Source organism: Vombatus ursinus, unplaced genomic scaffold (genome assembly GCF_900497805.2).
Source record: "Vombatus ursinus unplaced genomic scaffold, bare-nosed wombat genome assembly UNPS02011353.1, whole genome shotgun sequence".
Lineage (NCBI taxonomy): Eukaryota > Metazoa > Chordata > Mammalia > Diprotodontia > Vombatidae > Vombatus > Vombatus ursinus.
In genome coordinates this window covers 4,343,939-4,365,296 of record NW_020951131.1, presented here as the reverse complement: position 1 = coordinate 4,365,296, position 21,358 = coordinate 4,343,939, and the positions used below count along the sequence as shown (strand labels likewise).

Here is a 21,358-nt window from a genome sequence, read left to right as displayed (position 1 = left end):
TAGGGATGAGAAAGGGACAAAAATCAAGGAGACTTTGAGTTTTCAACCCTAGTGCCTGGAAGCATCAAAAGTGCATGCCCACTTCTGTGTGTGTCAGGGAGAACAAGCACCTCTGGTGTGAGGGCTTACTGATTTCCTTTTCTAGGCTGCTCTTCCGCCTTTCACCCAACTCTGACCTGTGGCTTCAGAAGCTGTAGAATGGGCACGGCCCGCAGACCCTGGGATGGGATAAACCAGGTTGAAGGTAACTGACAGGCGTCAAACCAATCAGTGAGATGGAAGGGTGTCTACCCCAAGCATCTGAGGACTTCCCTAGTGGAATGGGTGCATGAGAACAATTTGTCCCAATGGCCACAAAGGCAGCAGAACCATGTGCTGTGAAATGCTTAGAGCTTGGTTAGACATTGAAAACCCCAAGGTCATCCCACTGCATCCCGGGCCATCACCAGTTGTCTTGTCTTTTGTCCTACTACTGCACTTGGATGACTCTGGAAGAGAGACTGATGCTGATGATTTTGCAACTCTGCCTCACTTAAATCCAGTTTACGCACGAGTCAAGATGTCACCCCATGATGTCATTGGTCCTCTTTGAAACAAAGGATGAGCAAGTTAGCAACCTGCCCCAATGCTGTGAGGCCCAGCCTCCAAGTGCTCCTACTTGACCATGAAGGAGAATTGTAACATATATCCCCATGGGACTGGCCCAGATCCCATGGCTTTTGCTAATTCTTGCCTTGTTTACAAAGCACTAACGACTCTCCCATTACAGGTAAATCCAAAATGTAGTGACTTTTAGCAGCCTTGAGTATGCTCCATTTGCTTGGAACAACACATGACTTCTTTGGCAAAGGAAAACCTGATGACTCAGAGGTCAATATGAATGTTGTAAGTTGTCTTTCAGAAAAAAAAAATATATATATATATATATAAACATATATATATATATATATAAACATATATATATATATATATATGTTGCAGTATTGGATATAACTCTGATTCAAATGGCTAGAAGTCTGAGAGTCTGTAAATTAAACACAATGTTCAAAACAAGAAAAGGGACAATTTCATTCTCCAAAGGTAAGAGATGTGTTTTTTCTCTACCCAGCGTCAAATCATTGCTTACTGAGGCTATCCAAATGAAGAGTATGAAGTTGTGACTGAAGATGGCTATGTCCTGACACTCAATAGAGTTCCTCATGGGAAAAATAGTTCAAGGAAAGGTAAGATGTATAGAGGCTCTGCTATAGGAGCTTCTTTTGGAAGCCCAAGGGAAGGGCCAGCTGCTAGTTTTCCATAAGTTTCCCACTCTCCTTGGCTTTTCAGGTCCACAGCCTGTCACTTATCTTCAGCATGGTCTTCTCACTTCTGCCAGGGACTGGATTTTAAACCTGCCAAACAGCAGCTCAGCCTTCATGCTGTTTGAAGCGCGCTATGATGTGTGGATGGGGAACAGCTGGGGGAGTACCTGGTCCAGGAAAAATTTTTACTCTCCCCCAGATTCATCAGAATCCTGGGCTTTCAGGTAGGAAAACAATTAAAATGAGGAAATTTTGCTTACTGCCTTTATCCAATCACCCCATTTCTTATTTAGCAGCATGTTTATTGTGTACAGTCTAGGAACAGAGAAGAAAACCTTCATTATTCCACACTCTTGGCTTATTCTCTCATTTTCCTTATGTTGAAAGGGAAAGAATCTTTTTGAGACAATAAGTGGGCACATTTAAGAAAGTTGGGTAATGTTCCATCACACAACATAGCAGAAATCAAGCCAGCCAAATGGACAATGGGCTTACATGGGAGAGATGGGCTCCCCATCCTTAAAGGTCTAGTTCAGCGGCTGGAAAAGAGGAAGCGCAGATAGAAACAGGGACCACTGAACCATTCATCTGGATTCCTCTGGGTCACATTGATGTAGTTTTAAACTATGATATTATGATGCAGTGTGTTTTTATTTTTTTTTTAAATTTTAATCTCGTTTCACCCATGTGGCCCATGAATTGATTGCATGTTTAATAGTTCTGGTCAAGGGAATTCCTACTCAGGTATAGGCTGAAATTCATCCCTCCCAAGATCCTTTGCAAAGCCAATATTCTGTGACTCAGTGAAATTTGAAAGGAGGCAAATGAGCCCCCACTCACCTTCAACCAATTTTGCATAGCTTTCCCATCTTGTGACATTACAGCCTTGATATGGGTGCACTCACATTACTTTTGTCTCATTCTTACAGTTTTGATGAAATGGCTAAATATGACCCTCCTGCCACAATCAACTTTATTTTGGAGATGACTGGCCATGAGCAACTGTACTATGTGGGCCACTCCCAGGGTTCCACTATAGGTATGTGCAGGCTGACTGGCATATGAAATGGTTGACTTGTCATGCATCTTGATCAAAGTTCTGGCTTTGAGCCTGGTTCTGGTTTGCATAATGTTACTTCCTTTGACCTGGAACATGAACATCTTTGAACATGGACCATAACTAGGCAAGCTCCCCTTCCTGTAGCTTCCTACTCTCAGACAGAGGTTAGGAAGAAAGCTGCTGATTAAACCAATTACACTAATTCTTGCTAAGATATGTATAACCAAGGAGAGTTCAACATGTTATCCCTTTAAGGGATATTTGTATTTTAAAAGGAGATGCTTATAAACTCCAAAGAATGAAATTCTAATAATAATAACTAGCATTCATATAGTGTTTTAAGCCTTGCAAAACACTTTACAAATCCTATCTGATTTTATCCTCACAACTACCCTAGGAGATAAGTATTATTATTCTCCCCATTTTACAGATGATGTAACTGAGGTGGGCACAGAGTAAATGACTTGCCAAGACCTGTGTCTGACATAGGTTTTGAGCTCAAGACTTCCTAACTCTAGGACCTGCAGCAACTATCTGCCCATAACCTACCTGCCTATAATAATGGGAGTATATGGTATATTCAGTATATGATTCTAACAAGTTTGTGTGGGTGATCTCTTCCTGGTGTCCCTTCAGATCAGATGACAGAGATGATATTACATTCATTCAATGCAAGCATACTTTACTTTATTGAACTTTGAAGATATCATGGTTTGTTTTGTTTTCTTTTGTTTTTACAAATTGAAGGTTTCTGGCAACCCTGAGTTGAATAAGTCTATTGACCCCATTTTTCCGATGCAACGAGCTCATATCATGTTTCCATGTCACATTTTGGTAATTTTTGCAAGACTTCAGGCTTTTTCATTATTATTATATCTGTTATGGCGATCTGTGGTCAGTGATCTTTGATGTTGCTTCTGTAATTGTTTGGGGGCTACCTGAACCCATCCATGTAAGACAATGAACTTAATCAATAAAAGTTGTGTGTGTTCCGACTGTTCCACTAACTGACCATTCCCATTTCTCTCCCTCTTCCCTGAGACAAAACAGTATTGAAATTAGGCCAAGTAATAACACTACAGTGGCCTCTGAGTGACAGGAGGAGATAATTGATGTGGCAAACTTCACTGTTATCTTATTTTAAGAAATTGACTCATCTCCATCTTTAGCAACCACTACCCTGATCAGTCAGCAGCCATCAACATCGAGGCAAGACCCCCACCTTGCAAAAAAGATGACTTGGTGAAGGCTCACAGGATGGTTAGCGTTTTTTAACAACAAAGTATTTTTAAATTAAGGTATGTACATTATTGTTTTCAGATATAATACTATTGCACATTTAATAGACCACAAGTATAAATATAACTTTTATATGCACTGGGAAACAAGAAAAATTCTCGTGACTCATTTTATTGCACTATTCACTTTATTGTGGTGCTCTCAACTGAACCTGCATCATCTCCAAGGTATGCTGGTATCAGCAGCCATTTATTAAGGGCTTACTGTATGCAAATCACAGTGTAAGGCCTAAGCAAAAAGCAAACAAAATAGCACAAAAGAACCACTAAGCTAGAGCCCCTGCCCTTAGTAAGGTCTCACCACACTCTACCCATGATAGAGGCTGGATCTGTTTCTTGGTCCTTCTCTATTATGTAACGCTAGACACCGAGCCATTTAAAAGTAGATATGCGTAAGTATTACTTCTTCCTCACCCTTGTGGAATCAGAAGCCTAGACCAGTATTTTACTGGGCTTCTGGAGACTCTGACATCCTTGCAAAGGCCTGTGGGAACACTAGGAATCACTAACCTGAAGATACTATGAGGAAAAGCATTCGCATAGGAAAAGAACAGTGTCTCTGTGCAGGTTGATGAAAAGCGCCGCCTTAGTGGCCTAGAGGCTAGAGTACTGGACTTGGGGTCAAGAAGGTCTGAGTTCAGATCCTGCCTAAGACCCTCACTAGCTCTCTGACTGAGGAAGCCATTTTACTTCTCCAGTTCTCCGTTTTCTTATCTGTAAAATGCGGGGTTGTTGGCAATAGCCTCTAAGGTACCTTCCGGTCCAAAGTCTATGACCCTATGAACTTTCAAGAGCAGTTCCTAGAGTGTTCTGGTCATACCAGAACAGTGGTCACTGGGTACTACTCCATACCTTCATCCACCTCCTACATTTCTTCTTCTCTCCCAGCGTCATTCTATCCCCACTTCATCCACCTCCTACATTTCTTCTTCCCTCCCAGCGTCATTCTATCCCCACTTCATCCACCTCCTACATTTCTTCTTCCCTCCCAGTGTCATTCTATCCCCACTTCATCCACCTCCTACATTTCTTCTTCCCTCCCAGTGTCATTCTATCCCCACTTAGCATTTGCCGTCCTCCCATCCCCACTTTCTCCTTTGGTTTCTCAGCTCACCTAGAAAGCCATAAAGTGGCCAAACCCAGGCCATGTAGGCCCAGGCTTTGAGACCTGCTTATGATTTCATGGTCTGCCTCTCCTGCTGTGAATGCATGTAATTCAAATCCCTTGCTTCAGCTAGCAATAATGAATTACTATTTAGTAACAGCTTGTTTTCCAGGCAAACAAAGCAGTGTCTTTACATTTTCAAAGCTTTGGGGATTGTAACCATTTTGATGGTCAAATTTCTACACCTCTTCTTGATTTCTTAAAAAGATATTACTGGGCTGAACACAAGATCTGGCACATAGTAGGTACTTAACAGATGTTGATTGATTGATATAAAAGGATGACGTAGAGCTAGTGGATATTGGAGGCCTCTGGGGCTATTGAGGGGTGTTGAACTGAACTTTACACTCAATGGCCCCGGGTTTTAGACTATTTTTCCTGTCTTTTCCTTTGGTATTAGGCTGGCAGCTCAGATGCCCAGTGGTTCTTAGTGTTCCTGCCTCTGGGAGCTCCTCTGCTTCTTAGTTTTAATTTGCTGCTTCTAATCTGTCAGGAGCTGGGTGCCCATATTCCAGCCTACCCAAATGGTTTATAAGCAAAAAAAAAAAAAAAAAACCAGCATAAATTTGTCTTGGAGCATTCTTCTCAAATGAAGAATTTCCCCATGAGTTTTGCTTTAAAGAGAATCAAGCTTATGTTATATGTGCATGGCAAGATAGGAGAAAACTGATCATTTGGCTTGCCAGTTTCCCAGTATCTCCCCAAGAAGGTGGGGGCCGGAGTCAGAATAGAGAAAACACAGGATTTGGAGGGAACCCTGGGCTTGCCACTTGCTCCCACATGACCTTGGACAGCCTGCTCTGAGCTTCTGATTCCTACATAGCAGATGATTTGCCCCATAGTCAAGCAAGGAGGTTTGACCAGATGACCTCTAAGGTCCCTTCTTGGCTTTTGATCTATAATCCCACCATCCCTTGTTATTCCTACACAAGCCAGTTCTGGGGCCTGAGCTGATGAATCTTCAGATCTTGTCATGTTCTATGGCTTGTGTTCCTGTTAGAGAAGCAAATCACGTTGGCATGGGAATTGGGGATCCATGTATGCCAGCTCTCTTTTTATCCAAGTGTGCAAGTGAGCAGAGCCTCTCAAACTCTGCTGCTCTCTTGTTTCAGAGTTTGTCCCAAATGCCTGGAGCACACCAGCCTTGGCCTCTAGAAATCCCCGAGAACCGTAATAACTGAGCTCAGAAGCCTTTGCCCGCCCCTCCCGCGGCTCTCACTTCCAGCACACTTGGGGTCCTTCGGCTCAGTTGTCACGCGGTTCTTGTTCTCTTTTAGCTTTCATCGCGTTTTCTACAGACCAAGCTCTGGCTGAGAAGGTCAAAGCCCTTTTTGCTTTGTCTCCTGCCACTGCCATGAAACACATGAAGAGTCCCTTAGATATTTTCTTGTTGTTTACCAAGAAAATGTTCAAGGTATGTGGCTCTCCCAAGTCGATTCAGTGATTGTCTCAGTTAAAACCCTTCTGTGGATTCAGAACATTAAAAAAAAAATCCCTTAGAGCTGGAAGACCCCCTTATCACTAAACCACATGCAACTAAATCACATCCTACACCCATCACTAAACCAAAGGGCAAATGGGAGGGAAAGGGATCTTACCAAGGTCACATAGCTTGTCCAGCAGGATTCACACCCAGGTCCTCTGGGCTGGAAAACCCCAAACGCAATCCTGTCCTTGCCACACCCTAGCTACGTGACCCTCCACTCTCACGTAACCTCTTGGGGCAGCTGTCTCTGGTTGTGCCTTATCCAAGACTTGCAAATCTGTATTGCTAGAGTGAGTTTCCACAGGAGTTTGCTTCACCAGTCAATAATCAATATTGAGCACCTACTGTGTGCCGGGGCTGTGCTAACCTTTGGACATACAAATACAAAAAAAGAAAGCCTGCGGTCTTAAGTCCTTTCACTACGCTATAATGCCTCCTCTAGACCCTAACTTTCTCTTAACAGCAAAAGGTTCAACTCAGACCAACCCCAACAAGTGGCAGTTTCTGTCCACCCTTCTGTTTTATAAGGTTACTTACTCCTGAACTGCACTTACTACGTTCATCTCTCCCTTTATAACCCAGGAAGACACTTATGAGATTGGGGGTCCAGGACATTTGAGGAGCTCTTTTAATGTAACTTCTTATTTAGACTCAGAATTATTAGTATTGTTACTATTATCTACTATCATTACTTATTATTATTACTAGCATTTATCTAGTAATTTAAGGATTATGAAGTGCTTTACATATGTTACCTCATTTGATTCTCACAATATTGGAAGGCAGGTGCTGTATTTATCCCCATTTTACAGAAGAGAAACTTGAGGCTTAAATTTAAGTTATTTGCCCAAAGTTACCCAGAGAATAAGTGTCTGAGGTAGATTTTGAACTCAGATCTTCTTGCCTCTAAATCCAGCCCCCATGCTCTGTCCCAGCTAGCTGAACCCCTAGAGAAACCTCAGAGGAAGAGAATGTCCAAATAAGGACAACCAGAGTCACTTACAGTCAAGTACTGAGCCATCCCAGGCTGGGGAAGATGGTGATGGGTCATAGACGAGTTCAGTGATGCCATGAGATAGAGTCAGAGTCAGAGGGTCGACATCGGTTACGCTTGGGTTAGAGTCAGAGGTATTGAACAACTCTGACTGAAGGGTTAAGACTGCTCTGAGAGGCAATGTGGGGCAGAGGAGAAAGGGCTGGCCTTGGAGCTGGAAAACCCCAAACGCAATCCTGCGCTTGCCACATCCTAGCTACGTGACCCTCCACTCTCACGTAACCTCTTGGGGCAGCTGTCTCTGGTTGTGCCTTATCCAAGACTTGCAAATCTGTATTGCTAGAGTGAGTTTCCACAGGAGTTTGCTTCACCAGTCAATAATCTATATTGAGCACCTACTGTGTGCCGGGGCTGTGCTAACCTTTGAACATACAAATACAAAAAAGAAAGTCTGCGGTCTTAAGTAGTTTATAATCTAAAGGGAGAAGACAACAATCTCCAAAATACTGCCCAAGGCATGGGGGAGGTCCCACATCAGGGGTCTGGGGGAGAAGTCTAACAGGTTTAGAATAAGGGCTGTCGGGTGGGAAGTGAGGAGATTCTATTCCCTGTTCCCTGTCCTTAAATGGAGGAGCTTCTGGCTCCCTGTCCAATCAGAGGGACAGAGGGGATAGATGAGGTGTGAGCCACAAGGCTGATTGGACCTTGCACATGATGAGATTTCCCAACTTTGAGTTTGCTGTGGGTGTAGTGGGGAAGCCAAAGAAATTCCTAGTGAGTGCAGCTGAGTGGGAAATCAAGCGATACCTGATCAGTGGGATCACCTGCATGACCCTCTCTCCTCTCCTCTCTCTCACAACTCAGGATGAAAATACACACATTAAGAACTATTAGTTTACATGTGAGAAATATTTCAAAACCTTACTTTAATCATTAATGATAATTAAGAAATATCATTGTAAATCGCATTGGAAAGAATACTGACTTTGGAGTTGGAGGACCTGGGGTCAAAGCCTGGATCTAATTCTCTGTACCTGTGGACCCTGTACCTGAGGGCCCTGTTCCTGTGTAACCTGGGGCAAATCCCCCAACATCTGTAGGCTTCAGTTTCCTCATTTATAAAGCAAAAAGGTTGGGCTAGTTGTCCTCACGTCCTCCTAGGTTCACAGCTCTTCCTTCCTTCAGTGCCAACTTAGAGCTATGTCTAAGTAGGAGGTAACGAAACAGAATGAAGGGAATAGGAGAGCCCCTGGACCCCAGCAGGGAGACCAGACAAGGAGAATGCTCAGCCAGCAGGCAAAGGAAGTAAGTCCCTTACTGAGTCTTGGCTGGGGATGCAGCCATGATTCTCCAACGTGGTTGTTTCAGATTGATTTTGCAGATTTTATTTGGTGACAGAGCATTCTTCACAAACATTCATTTGGAGAAATTCATTGCCACTCGTATCTGTGGCTGCAAGGTCCTCGACCAGATTTGTGTGAATGCCATATTCATCATGTGTGGATACAATCAAAAGAACTTAAATATGGTTTGTATGAATTGTGGGTCCCCCTCCCCTACTCACCCCTAGAGACGTTGAGCTACACAGCTGCAGAGAATTTGTCCCATCCTTCCATGAAAAGAGCCCTTGGGGGTTTTCCTATCCAGGGGCCGAGGATCCTGCCTTCCCAAGCTCCAACCCTCATCCCACCTATCCCAGCAGGGCAGCTCAGTGGTGAAGTGGAGAAAGTATGGGATCTGGAATCAGGAAGATGAGTTCAAATCTGGCCTCAGATACTTACTAGCTATATGACTCTGGGCAAGTCACCACCTCAGTTTCCTCATCTGTAAAATGGGAATATGAGAAGCACCTACCTCTTAGGGTTGTTAAGAAGATTAAATGAGATAATTATTGCTCACACAGTGCCTGGCACATAGTAAGCACTGTATAAATATTAACTATTATTATGGAAAGAGCTACAGGTCCATGGCTGTGACTGACAACCAAAGTCCAAGGAAATCTATAGCCCACTATGGTCACCTACTTTCCTCCCACCCACAGGGCCCCATCCCCAACTAACTGTAGGCTAAAAAAGTAGCATGTGGAGGCATACAGATTGGGGAAATGACCTTGTCTTCTACTCCTGATAGCATCCTAATTTGAATGTGCTCAGGACCTTCTCTGCATCTTCCATTGCACAGTGAAAAGAGCACTGGTCTGGGAGTCAGAAGACTTTGATTCAGATCCGACTTCGTTGCTAAAAACTGTGGCCTGGGGCAGGGAGGGTGGGAAGACCACAGATGAGAGATCATGTTTTTGTTACGGTGTCCTGGGGTTTAATAGACTTGCAGAGAAAGACAGCCTCACCTAAGGACCTTCCCAGCAGCCTTGGGCCTAGCTCAGTTTCCCTCCAGCTTTCCCTCCTTGAGACCACCTTCTACCTGCCATGTGTCTTTCTTCCAGAGTCGCTTGGACATGTACCTTTCTCATGTATCAGGAACATCGGTGCAGACCCTGTTTCACCAGTGGCAGGTACGGACTGGGAAGGAAGCAATGGGATCCTGGGGCTAGGTGATGATTCCCCATCACTATGAGTAGAGGAAGGACCATGTCCTCAGCCAGCTGGGGACATCAAAGTCTCCACCGTTCCCCCCCCCACTGACCCTTCTAGCTTCATTTCACATTCTTCCCCATTCTGTACTCTGTGCTCCAGCCAAACTGACGTAAGCTTCCAGTTTCATCTCCTGCCTCTGTGCATTCACACCTAACCTGACCTCATGCCTAGAGTGTATCCCTATGTCTTCTCCACCTGTCAGACATCATCATCCCTCCAAGGCTGCTCACTGCCACCTACTCTGTGAAGCCCTTTCTGTCCCTGTCCCCCAGGCTTTCCATTCTCCGCATTGCAGATGAACATAGATGCACTTAGCCACTCACTTGCTGCATCCTTCCAGGAGCCGGGGCTTCTGGAAGCCTGACTTATTTTGGGGGTTTAGCACAGGGGATCCTGAATGCAGCCTTCATTTATTATGAGCTTATTTAATTGGAATGGGACACATTAAGTGGCCTTTTCCCACCCATGCATTTGTCTGATGCAGGAGGTTTGGACCTTATTTGGGTCTTGGACCCCTTGGGCAGGTGAAGCCCATAGGCTTCTTCTCAGAATCATGTTTAAAATGCATTAAACAAAATACATTGGAACATACAAAGGAAACTCATTATATAATGAAATACAGTTATCGGGATATTAAAAGCAACACTACCAACCACAAAGCATGAGGCCCAGGTTAGAGCCTTTGCTCGGAGGAATCCTTTGACCACTCATTGCTAGATGTTAAGTTTAGCTAACAAGGCCTTTGATGCTGGCCTGAGAAGGACACTGATGTGGGGGCTGGGGGCTTGTCCATTGTTTCCCATCTCATTCCAAGCTTTGAAAACTGATCAGTTCCAAGCTTATGATTGGGGAAGCCCAATCCAGAACATAATGCACTTTAACCAGGTATGTCTGCCAGAGCATTTTGGCAGAGTCTCTTCTGGCTTGTGACATGCCAAATGTGTGAAGTCAAGACCCCAAATCTTGCTGTGGATTTAGTCCTAAAAGATGGGATGTCCCAAACTAAAGGCTTTCTCCTCTGATCCCTCATCTCTGGTGAGGAGGGGATCTTGGGCTCTGTAGGATTCTGCCAGCTGATCACAAGCAGAAGGGAGAACAGGTCCTAAATAAGTGAAAGGCTCTGACCAGAAATGGACTGACTCCACACTGTCAGCCATGCAAAAGCTGGAAAGCCTCATCATCAATCTGACCTCATGCTGAGGCATTCTTTGACCAAAGTGATTTTCAAGTACAATCACCAAGCAGTTACTATTAACATTAGTGTGTGTGTGTGTGTGTGTGTGTGTGCGTGTGTGTGTGCATGTGTGTGTGTGTGTGACTTTATTCTCCACTGTCTTATGGACCACAGTGTCTGGTACAAAGTAGGTGCTTAACAAATTCTTATTGGTTGATTGATTGTTATCCATACTGATGAGATCTTGCAGATATGAGAGGAATGGGAACCTGTTATGCCCTAGGGCTATCCCAAGCAAGATTTGACTCTGGCCCCCTCCCACCGGCTCACTCTGTGCCATTCTATCTCTACTTCCTACTTATATCCCCCAAATTCAGCATCTCCATTCTCTTCCCTGGCTTTCTTAACTTGGGCTGGCCTCCCCTTGCTTCTTGGTACCTTGCCAAATTCTAGTTCCCCTCACTCCAAACTCTTCCCCGTCTCTTCAGGTCTTCCTCTCTGCTTTGCATGGCTAAAATCAAGGAATTTGAGAAATGGCCACATTCCGATGAGTTACATTTGTTAATTGTATCCTTCGTAAGAAACGGGCGGTGGATTGATTGTCTAGAGAGCAGACTGAGGGGTCAGAGAAACCTGGCTTGTGCTTCTGACTCTGACTCACCTGGTTGTATAACCGAAGGCAAATCACATTATCCCTGTGTCCCAGGCAACAATTTATGACCATAAGTCCCAGAGCTGGTGCTGATCTGGTTTGGTAGATAGAATTTCTTGGCTGGCAGTTGTGGATACCAATGAAACCACAAATGGGTTTCAAAAAATAAGGGACCAGAAGAGACTTGTTGAATTATTGAATGAAGTTAAGGGAAGAAGCTGTTGAGCTCGGGATCTCTGGGCCTCAGCTCTCTCGTCTATAAAATAAGAGGGTTGGATTTGACCATTTCTAAGGTGTCCAACTCAGAATCAATGATCTTGAAGGCCCGTGACTGCCTGGATGTTCCTCTCTTTCCAGAAGAGAAGAATCAATAGCATTTCTAAAGCTCTTTAAGCTTTGCAAAGCACTATACCCACATTATCTCATTTGAGCCTCCCAACCCCTTGTGAGATGGACATTGCAGATATTATAATCCCCATTTTACAGAGGAATCAGTTCTGTGGCAACAAAACTAGTAAGCACTGGAGAAAATAATTGAACCTAGGTCTCTCCTGACTTGAAGTCAAGCACTCTTTCCTCCACCACTGGGGCCTCCATAGCTCATACTCACTTCAATACTGATCTCCTGCACATAATTCCCTCCCTTTTCAAAAATTGAACCCAGGGACATGGCATGGATGGTAGGCATGTCAAGATCAGCATAAGAGATAGGTAGATATGTCTGAAGGAAAAACATGGCAAGTATTGGAGCCAGGAGTTTCTTCCAAATTTTCTTTCTGACCCAGACACAAAGTACTGTTGGAGCAGAGCATAGGAGACAAAAGAGAGAATTCTCCTGAAGCACTCTGTTCACTTCAAGCCTTCAAGGAATTGAGATTCAACCAATGGGGCTGCTCTCTCCATCCAAGCAGACTTACAAACCTCTGCATAAAGACTGAGTGGAGTTTTGAAAATCAGCACAAAGGATCCAACTCCCTTCAATCAGCATGGAATAAGATTTTTCAGAGCTTGTGTGAAGTATCACCTATATGGAGAGGTAGTTTAGTGCAGTGCTTGGGGGCTGGATGTGGAATTTGGAAGACCAGGGTTCATGTCCTTTGGAATTTGCTGTTATTGGACCCTGTTGGAATTTAGCGGTTGGAACCTGGGCAAGTCTGTAGAACTCAATTTCCACCTGCGTCAAAAGTAGGTGTGAGAAAAGATGCTGCCTATAATGTACTTTACCAACCTTTGAAATGCTGAGCACAGTGTCTGACACATACTAGGGGCTTAGTCAATGTTTATTGACTGATGCGCTGCATAAATGTCAATGATTATTATCCACTGTTGGCATGAATGATGGACATAATTCTCCTGCTCGTTTTTTAGAAGCTCACATACCAATCAATGCTTGAGATATTACCATAGGGCAAGGGTTCTTAACTTCTAGCCCATGAACTTTTCCTTTCATTTAAGATTTTTGATAACTGTTATTTCAATCTACTTGGTTTTCTTCATCATCCAATATATTTTATTTTTTGTATTTAAAGACATGATTCTGAGGAGTGCATAGATTTCATCAGTCTGCCCGAGGGGTCTAGGACACAGACAAAGGTTCAGAACCCTGCCCTGGAGGATTAATGTTGGATTTGCCCCAAAGGTCCCATTGAAAGTGTTCATTTATCCTCTTTTTTCCCCCAGCCCACACCTCCCTTTTATAGAGCAGAGGACATGACAGCGCCTGCTTTCCCGTGGAGTGGGGGGAATGACTGGTTGCTCTCTCCCAAGGATGTGGAAGATTTGCTCCATCAGCTCCCCAACCTCGTGTACCACAAGATGATTCCTTCCCATAACCATCTGGATTTTATCTGGGGCATGGACCCCCAAGAACAGATTTACGATGACCTCGTTGAGATGATGACACAAAATGCGTCAAGCTTCCCGGCGATGGGGAGGACTTAGGTCTTCCTTGTCATTGACTGTGCCTGCATTGCATGTTGGAGCACACATGCTGTCTTTCCTGGAATCCACCAGACTCAGCACTGTTGTTCATCCATGAATAAATAAAACTATAGAAATAATCCATTACTAATTGTCTTTTCATCAGTCATTTTTAGTCTCAGAGAGTTTGATTTTCTTCTTGGCATTTGCAGGAACAGCTGTGGCATAATGGCTAGACAACTGGCCTTGGAGCCAGGAAGACCTGGGTTCAAGTCCTCTCTCTGATACAGACTTGCTGTGTGACCCTGGGCAAGTCATTTAACCTCAGTCATCCAGGTAACTCCCTAAGGCCAGTCAGTGTTAACTGGTACCAATGGAGGGAGTTCCATCTGTCATTGAAATCACAAATTTGGTCCCTGTCCTTTTTGCTGAGGAAACATGAAGTCAAAAGTAGAAATGCCCAGTTCTGAGGAGAAAACCCCAGCCTTCTAGATTTTCATCTGAAACCCAGATGATAAAAGACTTGAGGAGAAGACTTATCTCAGAGAGTGAGCTAATGTTTCACTGCTAACCCTGTTGGGTCATAAAGCTTCAAGACACACTTCTATCCCTGCTAGAAATATCAAAAAGGCACTAGGCCTGTAGCAGCTGCTTACTACCTTCTTTCCCTTGGTCAGAGTTCCTTAATCAAATGAGCTAATATTATAAAGAGCTTAGCACAGTATTTGGCATATAAGAGACATTATATAAATTCTTATTCCCTTCCCTTCTCCTTAATCCCTAAATCTGACACTTTTGGAAAAGAAAGTCTAAATATTAATTAGCTAACTCCCCTAAAGGGTAGCCAGTAGTAACTGCTTATTTTCATGGCTTCATTGATCCCCTTAAATTTTTTAAAATTTATTTTGTTACATATTTTCCAATTATATGTAAAAATTTTTAACATTTTTTTAAAAATTGAATTCCAAATTTTCTCCTTCCCTCTTACCCTTTGAGAAGGCAAGCAATAGGATATTGATTACATATGTGGAATCATGCAAAACATATTTCCATATTGGACTTGTTGCAAAAGAAAACACACACAAAAGTGAGAAAAATAAAGTAAAAAAAAATCCCAGTATGCTTCAGTCTGCACTCAGAGTTCAGCAGTCCTCTTTCTGGAGGTTGAGAACATTTATCATTATGGGTCCTTTGGAATTGTGTTGTATCATTGTTTTGACTAGAGCGGCTAAGTCTTTTGATCATCCTTACAATATTGTTGTCACCGTGTACAATGTTCTCCTGCTTCTGCTCACTTCACTTTGCATCAGTTTACATAAGTCTTCCCAGGTTTTTCTGAAACCATTCTGCTTATCATTTCTTATAGCACAATAGGATTCCACATTGATCCCCTTTTGTTGATGTCAATGATTCCTAACCCTCTCTAGCTCCACCTCTGACCTCACCTGATCTCAGGGATTATAGTTTTAGAGATCTCCAATATGGCTCCATCCGGATATTATTCCCTCCCATAAAAATCAGCCTGTCTCAAATTGAGGTGATTATTCTACCCCCCCCAAATAACTGCCTTCTTGTCTTCAACTCCCCAACATTTATCAAAGACTTAAAAACTTGGTATGTTTGCCTGTACCTTCTCTATTCATCTACCAAAAAGTCCTTTTGCTTCTTCATTTAAAATGCTTCTTTGACTCATCACCAATTCTTCATTGTCATGTACACTCCACCAGTTCAGTGCCTTACCCCCTTTTACCTGAATTGCTATAGTGGCCGCCTACCTCCAGCCTCTTCCCTCCATTCTACCCTTCAAGTTGCTACCAGGCCAAACCTAAAACAGCCATCTTTGCAGGTCACTTCTCTGTTTTAAAAACCTGAAAACTCCCTAACACCCTCTGAGTCAAGGTTGCTGTGAGGATTTCCCTTTACACAGCACAACTAGCCTTGTAATAAAAGTAGCTGGCAGAGATCTGGTGCCTTGGGTCAACATGTGCAGACCCAAGTCAATTGAAGACCCTTTCCCTTCTCAGTCCACTAAGTGCTTTGCCCAAGAGTTCCAAGAATTCTGTAAAGCTGTCTCCTTTGAGCAATACCCTTGGCTGAGAAGAGCTATTATACCTCCCTGGAGAAATTCCCTTCTGCCACCAGAGTTTGTGGGCACCCTTTAGATCCCTCTCTTCCCAGTAACAATGAAGTTCAAATAAATGGGATTTTTCCTAGAAGTTGCTTAGTTTCTGTGCCCAAAAAAGTGCTCTCTTTGTGGACAGCTTCTGATTGATGGAACCACTTCTTCCTCCAAATGGAATAGAGTAGACATACAATTTACAGCAGCAAATAAATATAATAATCTTGTATTTGACAAGTATAAAGGCTTAAGAATTGGGAATAAGAATTCATTATTTGGTAACAATTGTTGAAAAAATTGGAAAGCAGTATGGCAGAAACTGGACAAAGACCAGTATCTTACACCTCCTTTCTTTCAAGCTATCTTAGTAATGATGACAGTTTTAAGAATACTGATAACACTTTCATATATATATAATAAGTAAACAGTTTGATCTTAATGAGTGCCTTACAATTAGTTTTTAATATTTTCCTTTTATTTCTTCTGGATCTTTTATATTGAATTTTCCATTGAGTTCTGGTCTTTTTGTTGCAATTACCTGAATGTCTTTCAATTCATCAAATATCCTTTTTTTTAAATTCAGGATTATACTCAACTTACCTGGGTAAGTTATTTTTGGATGCAACCCCACCTCTTTTGCTCTTTGAAATATAATGTTCCAAGACCTATGGTCTTTTAATGTAGAAGCTGCTAGGTCTTGTGAAATACTGACTCTATTTCCACGGTATTTAAATTTTTTTCTCATTGCTTCTAATATTTTCTCCTTAACCCGGGAGTTTTTAAATTTGGCTATGACATTCCTGTAAGTTTTCCTCCTAGCATCTCTTTTAAGTGGTGAACAGGTTTTGTTTTTTTTTCTATTTCTACTTTACCCTCTTCTAGAAACTTCAGGGCAATTTTCCTTAATTATTTCTTGTAATATTACATCCAGATTCTTTTTTATCATAACTTGCAGGTACTCTGATGATTCTTATATTGTCTCTCCTTGATCTGTTCTCCAGATCAGTTGTTTTCCTAATTAGATGTTTCCTTCCTCATGCCTCATCCTTGTATTGATTTATGTCATGTGGTGAGTATTAACGGTTAGCCCCAAATCCCCCACCCTGTGCCTATGTGGGATATAAGCAATCTAGCATAGATTTTCCAGCCTCCTTACCCAGGTTTTCTCAGGGTTTTTTTGTTTGTTTGTTTGTTTGTTTTCTTTTTTTTTTTTTCCTGGAAAGCATTGCCCCAGGCACTCTGACTCTGGGATCTCTTCACACTCTTTTTTCTTATACCAAAAGCTACACCTTAAACTCACACTCATCACAGCCAGTATCTCTTCTTCCATGTTCTAGCATTCACTCTTAAGTAGACTGCCTTTCAACCACACTTTGTCATACACACACAGAAATACATATATATGTATGTAGACATTATAAATATTTGTGTATATCTATCTCTATATATCAGCCCTCTAGCTACTATAGGAGCCTACTAAGCACTACCTCTTCATTTCTGCTTTAAAATATTAATTATATAGTATTAATTTTGGTGCCATTGGTAAAAATCCTTACTCCTCCAAACTCATCTGTATTTAGACAAAATCTCCAAGTCAAATTGGATAATGTCCCAATGTTCTTCCTTTCTAATGTCTAATTAGTCTTAAGTCTCATCTGTCTTTCTTTTTAGAAGACAATTAAGTTTGGGGAGAACTTGAGATCCTCTGAACCTGAGGTTAGATACACAGGGGCCTTTCAGGGTGGACATTCCAACATTATTATCACTATGATTCTGTGAATGAGTCCAAAACTCTGCCCAGGACTTTGTACCTTCGCTTAATTTGACAACATTTTGCCTTTGTTTCTGAATTCTGTAAACGTGTGTGAAGACCTGCCCTGGGAGGAAAGGATTTCGATTAGCTGAGGAAAGTCCTCTTTGAATATTTCTCTAGGCAGTGTGTTTGTAGTATACATATATATGTATATGTATTTAAAGATGTATATTTATATGTGTATATACATGTTTAGACATGTAATGTCTATAACAGACTTGACACCAAGAAATGTAGAGTCCTAAGTTATTCTTTCATGCTAATTAGCAGTGCCTTTCAATAGCACATTGAAAGCAATCACTGCTCTTTCCCTGGGCCCTCCCAAGTACAAGAACTAGAGAGCAAGTCTTCCCATATACCCAAAAGCGTCTGTGAATCTCCGGCCTCTTCCAGCTCAACTGTGGCTCCAGGCAGGGGGTGGGGAGGGAGAGAGAGAGAGAGAGAGAGAGACCTACAAAGTGTATAAGTTTGCATATTTTTCTTTATCATGTTAATTACTTCATAGAAAACTTGTTGAGGTGCATCCATTCCCAGACAAAAATCCATGTGATTGTAGTAGGGAATTCTCTTATGGTAAATGAGGGTAGGGATATTGGGGAGCAAACTGTCTACATCTAAGGGGTCAGCCATCACATCTTCTCCACCGCTCCACAACATAGTCGGTACCATCATTGGTGTCACATTGTACAAAGGAGGAGTGACCTGAATACAATTAAAAGGGGGAAAATGTTTTCTCAGTGAACCACATGGTAGGAGAAACCTTTCCTAGAAAGGTGAAACAATTCCTCCAGTGCTCCAAGGGTTACACAATCTTTATGAGAAAGACTATGGCCTTGGTGAGAATGATTGCATGTGTTGACAGTATAGATTACCCTTATAAAGAGTGCTTTGACAACCATCATTCCAGCAAGAGCTGAAAAGCAGGTTGTTCCCTGGTCATCACCAAAGGAACACCAGAAATTGTCTTTAATACAAGTTGTTTTTTTTTTTTTAATTACCCATTTCTGATAACCAGTTGCTGAAAGGAGGCTAGTTTAGCATTAGGGATACCAAACTGTAACTGGACCCTTCCTTGGTGTCAGGAAATAGTAGTTCAGAACTGCTAGAAATGCTGGTTCAGAATTTCTCGGATTGGTCTCTCGAGCAACGAATCAACTGCAGGTGTCCAGTCCCTTGAAGATTTCATGGCTATATCCTCATTTGGGCAGAGAAGCAATTGTCCTTTCATAGATCTTTGCCCCCAGAATCATTTTTCTAACTAGAGGCAAGAATCATAGGATCACAGAGAAGGAAAGGCCCTCATGAACCTTCTAATGCAACTCACATTGAAACAGGAATCACCTTTGCCATATTCTGGAAATATAATCATCAAGTTTCTGCTTGAAGCCCTTCATTGAGGAGGAACCCACCACCTCCTGAGGTAGACCGTTGTGTTCTGCATCCTCTACATTGTTGGGAAGTTTTCCCTTAACTTCCTTTATCTTCCCTTAACCCTTCTCACCCCTCCCCCTTTACCCTCCCCTCCTTGTACGCCAGCTCTTCTACCGACTCTTCCTATTTTTGCTTTCTGGTGCCAAGCTGAGAATCAAATCCTCCTTTCATGTAACAGCTTTAGAAATATGTGATACTATCGTGTCTCCACACCCCCATGCCATCTTTTCTTTAAGCTAAACATCCCCTGTTTCTTCAACTGATCCATTCTGGGGTAATAGTTCCAAGGTGTCCTTTTTGCTGGCTTACTCCATGACTTCTACTCATCCTGGTCCTCCCCTAAAACGTAGTCTGGTTTTAGACCCAGAATTGAATGTGATCCCTTTAAGGCAAGTCCTTCTCAGGTTGGTACTATTTGCCAACTCTGATCCATGAAGTGCTTTAAGGCTGACAAAATGCTTCCTTCATAAGAACCCTGAGAGGTAGAGAGTGCCAGAATTATTGTATCCCTTTTGCAGATGAGAAAACCAAGTCTCAGAACTGTGGAGTCATTTTCCCACATGGTTAATCAGTTAGGAAGTGCAGGAGCAAGCACTTGACCTAAGGCCTTTTGATTTCAAGTGTGACTTTTTTCCACTTTCTGGAGGTCATGACTCTGCCCTTCTTTTGACTCTTAGTTTTTGAAAATCTCAGAAGACTAAAGAAAGTTTGATGGGGCTATAAAGATAGATTTAGTCTATCCAGGTAATGTGCCTGGCCCAACCCACTGTGTCATAGAGAGACCTCATGGATGAAGGGAAATAGATTTGGAATCTCAAAATGTGGGTTTATTCTTAGCTGTACTAATTACTAGCTATGTGACCATGGGCAAAACATGTCACACTCTGGACCTCTTCTGTGAAGGGGAGGAATTAGACTAGATGATCCCTAGGGTCCCTTTCAGTTCCAAACCCCCTGGTTACACAGGGGTCTGAAATGGATCAGAGGCAGGGTTAATACTATAGGAAAATATGATGTTTGGTTTGGAATAGTCTTTCACAAATCCTGACCATGTCTGATGGCACATACCTGATTATAATGCACCATGTTCAGAGCTGGATCCTCCCAGTCAAATGCTTGTAACTGCCCAGAAGTGATGAGCTGGAATGAAGAGAAAAAGAATTCTCTGATTCACACACATAGAAGAGAGGCAGTGCAGTGCAACGGGTAGACAGCTGGTCTCCAAGCCAAGAAAACGTGAGTTAATGTCCTATCTCTGGCATACACTGACTTTGTGACTCTCAGCAGCTCTTTAGAGACAAACTGCTCAGAAGGTGCTGACCTGCACTGGGAGAAGGACTTTCCTCACTGAGTTCCTTATATTAGTGAAATCACAGGCCTAGACCTGACTAGGCTCACAACTTCTGCCTCCAACACTAAAGTAGCTTTCTGGCTTGTTCCTCTGCCTCAAGTCTCCCCTGACTCCACTCCAATGCGTCCTTTCTTCTGCTGCCAATATGATTTTTCTAAAAAGTAGCTCCAACTACATCACCTTCCCTGACCAGTGAACTTCGGTGGTCGCCTGTTTCCTCCTGGATCAAATATGAAATGCTTTGTTTAGCATTCAAATTTCTTCATAAGCTAGCCCCTCCCACCTTTCCAGTCTTCTTGTACCTTCCTGCCTACCACATTGATCCAGTGACACTGACCTCCTGGTTTTCCCTCATACACGACACAAGAGCTTTGCTCTACAAGCCTTTATACTGACTGTCCCCCATACCTCTTTACCTTCACCTGCTTCTGGTCTCCTTTGGGACTCAGACCCCAAATCACCTTCTGTAAGAGGCCTTTTCTGATCTCCCCAATGACTAACGGATTTCCTCTTTCAGCTTAGCTCCATCTCCTGCGTCTATATCTTCTGTAGACTTAGACATCGGCATATTGTCTCCCCCATTAGGTTGTGAGCTCCCTGGGGAAAGGAACTGTTCGTTGTTTTTCTTCGTATCCCCCAGTGCTTAGCACAGTTCTTGGCACATATAAAGTGTTTAATAAATGAGTCTCGCCTGGCTGACCACTCTTTCTGGAATGTTCTCCATCCTTGCTTTCCCACTGTCTTGAGGGAGCACAGCTGCAGTGCCACCTCCAACGAGAGGCCTTTCTAATCCCCCAGTTCTTTAGGACAGTTTGCTCTCCAAATTACTTAGCATTGATATGTACTTTCCATTTACTGACTTATGTAGACATTGTATCTCCCAGTAGAAGGCAAACTCCTTGAGGGCAGACCCTATTGAGTTTCATGCCTAATGCCTAGCACAGGTCCGGTGATTACTAATAAATACTTTGTATCCCTAATGCCTCGCACATGCCTGATG

The 21,358-nt window shown here is 42.8% G+C and overlaps 1 protein-coding gene and 1 pseudogene across 1 annotated transcript in view; one reads left to right on the top strand and one right to left on the bottom strand.

The window, feature by feature from the left end:
* The first annotated feature begins 780 nt into the window (after positions 1-780).
* LOC114038614 lies at positions 781-13,665 on the top strand (annotated as a pseudogene).
* A 4,208-nt stretch (positions 13,666-17,873) lies between these two features.
* The window catches only part of LOC114038607 (lipase member K-like), a 34,449-nt gene continuing 30,964 nt past the window's right edge, over positions 17,874-21,358 (bottom strand). The window contains exons 9-11 of the mRNA XM_027855946.1: positions 20,076-20,147; positions 18,032-18,278; positions 17,874-17,974 (exon numbers count right to left, since the gene is read on the bottom strand). Coding sequence (XP_027711747.1) covers positions 17,874-17,974; positions 18,032-18,278; positions 20,076-20,147 — 420 coding nt within the window. The remainder of the gene's footprint in view (positions 17,975-18,031; positions 18,279-20,075; positions 20,148-21,358) is intronic.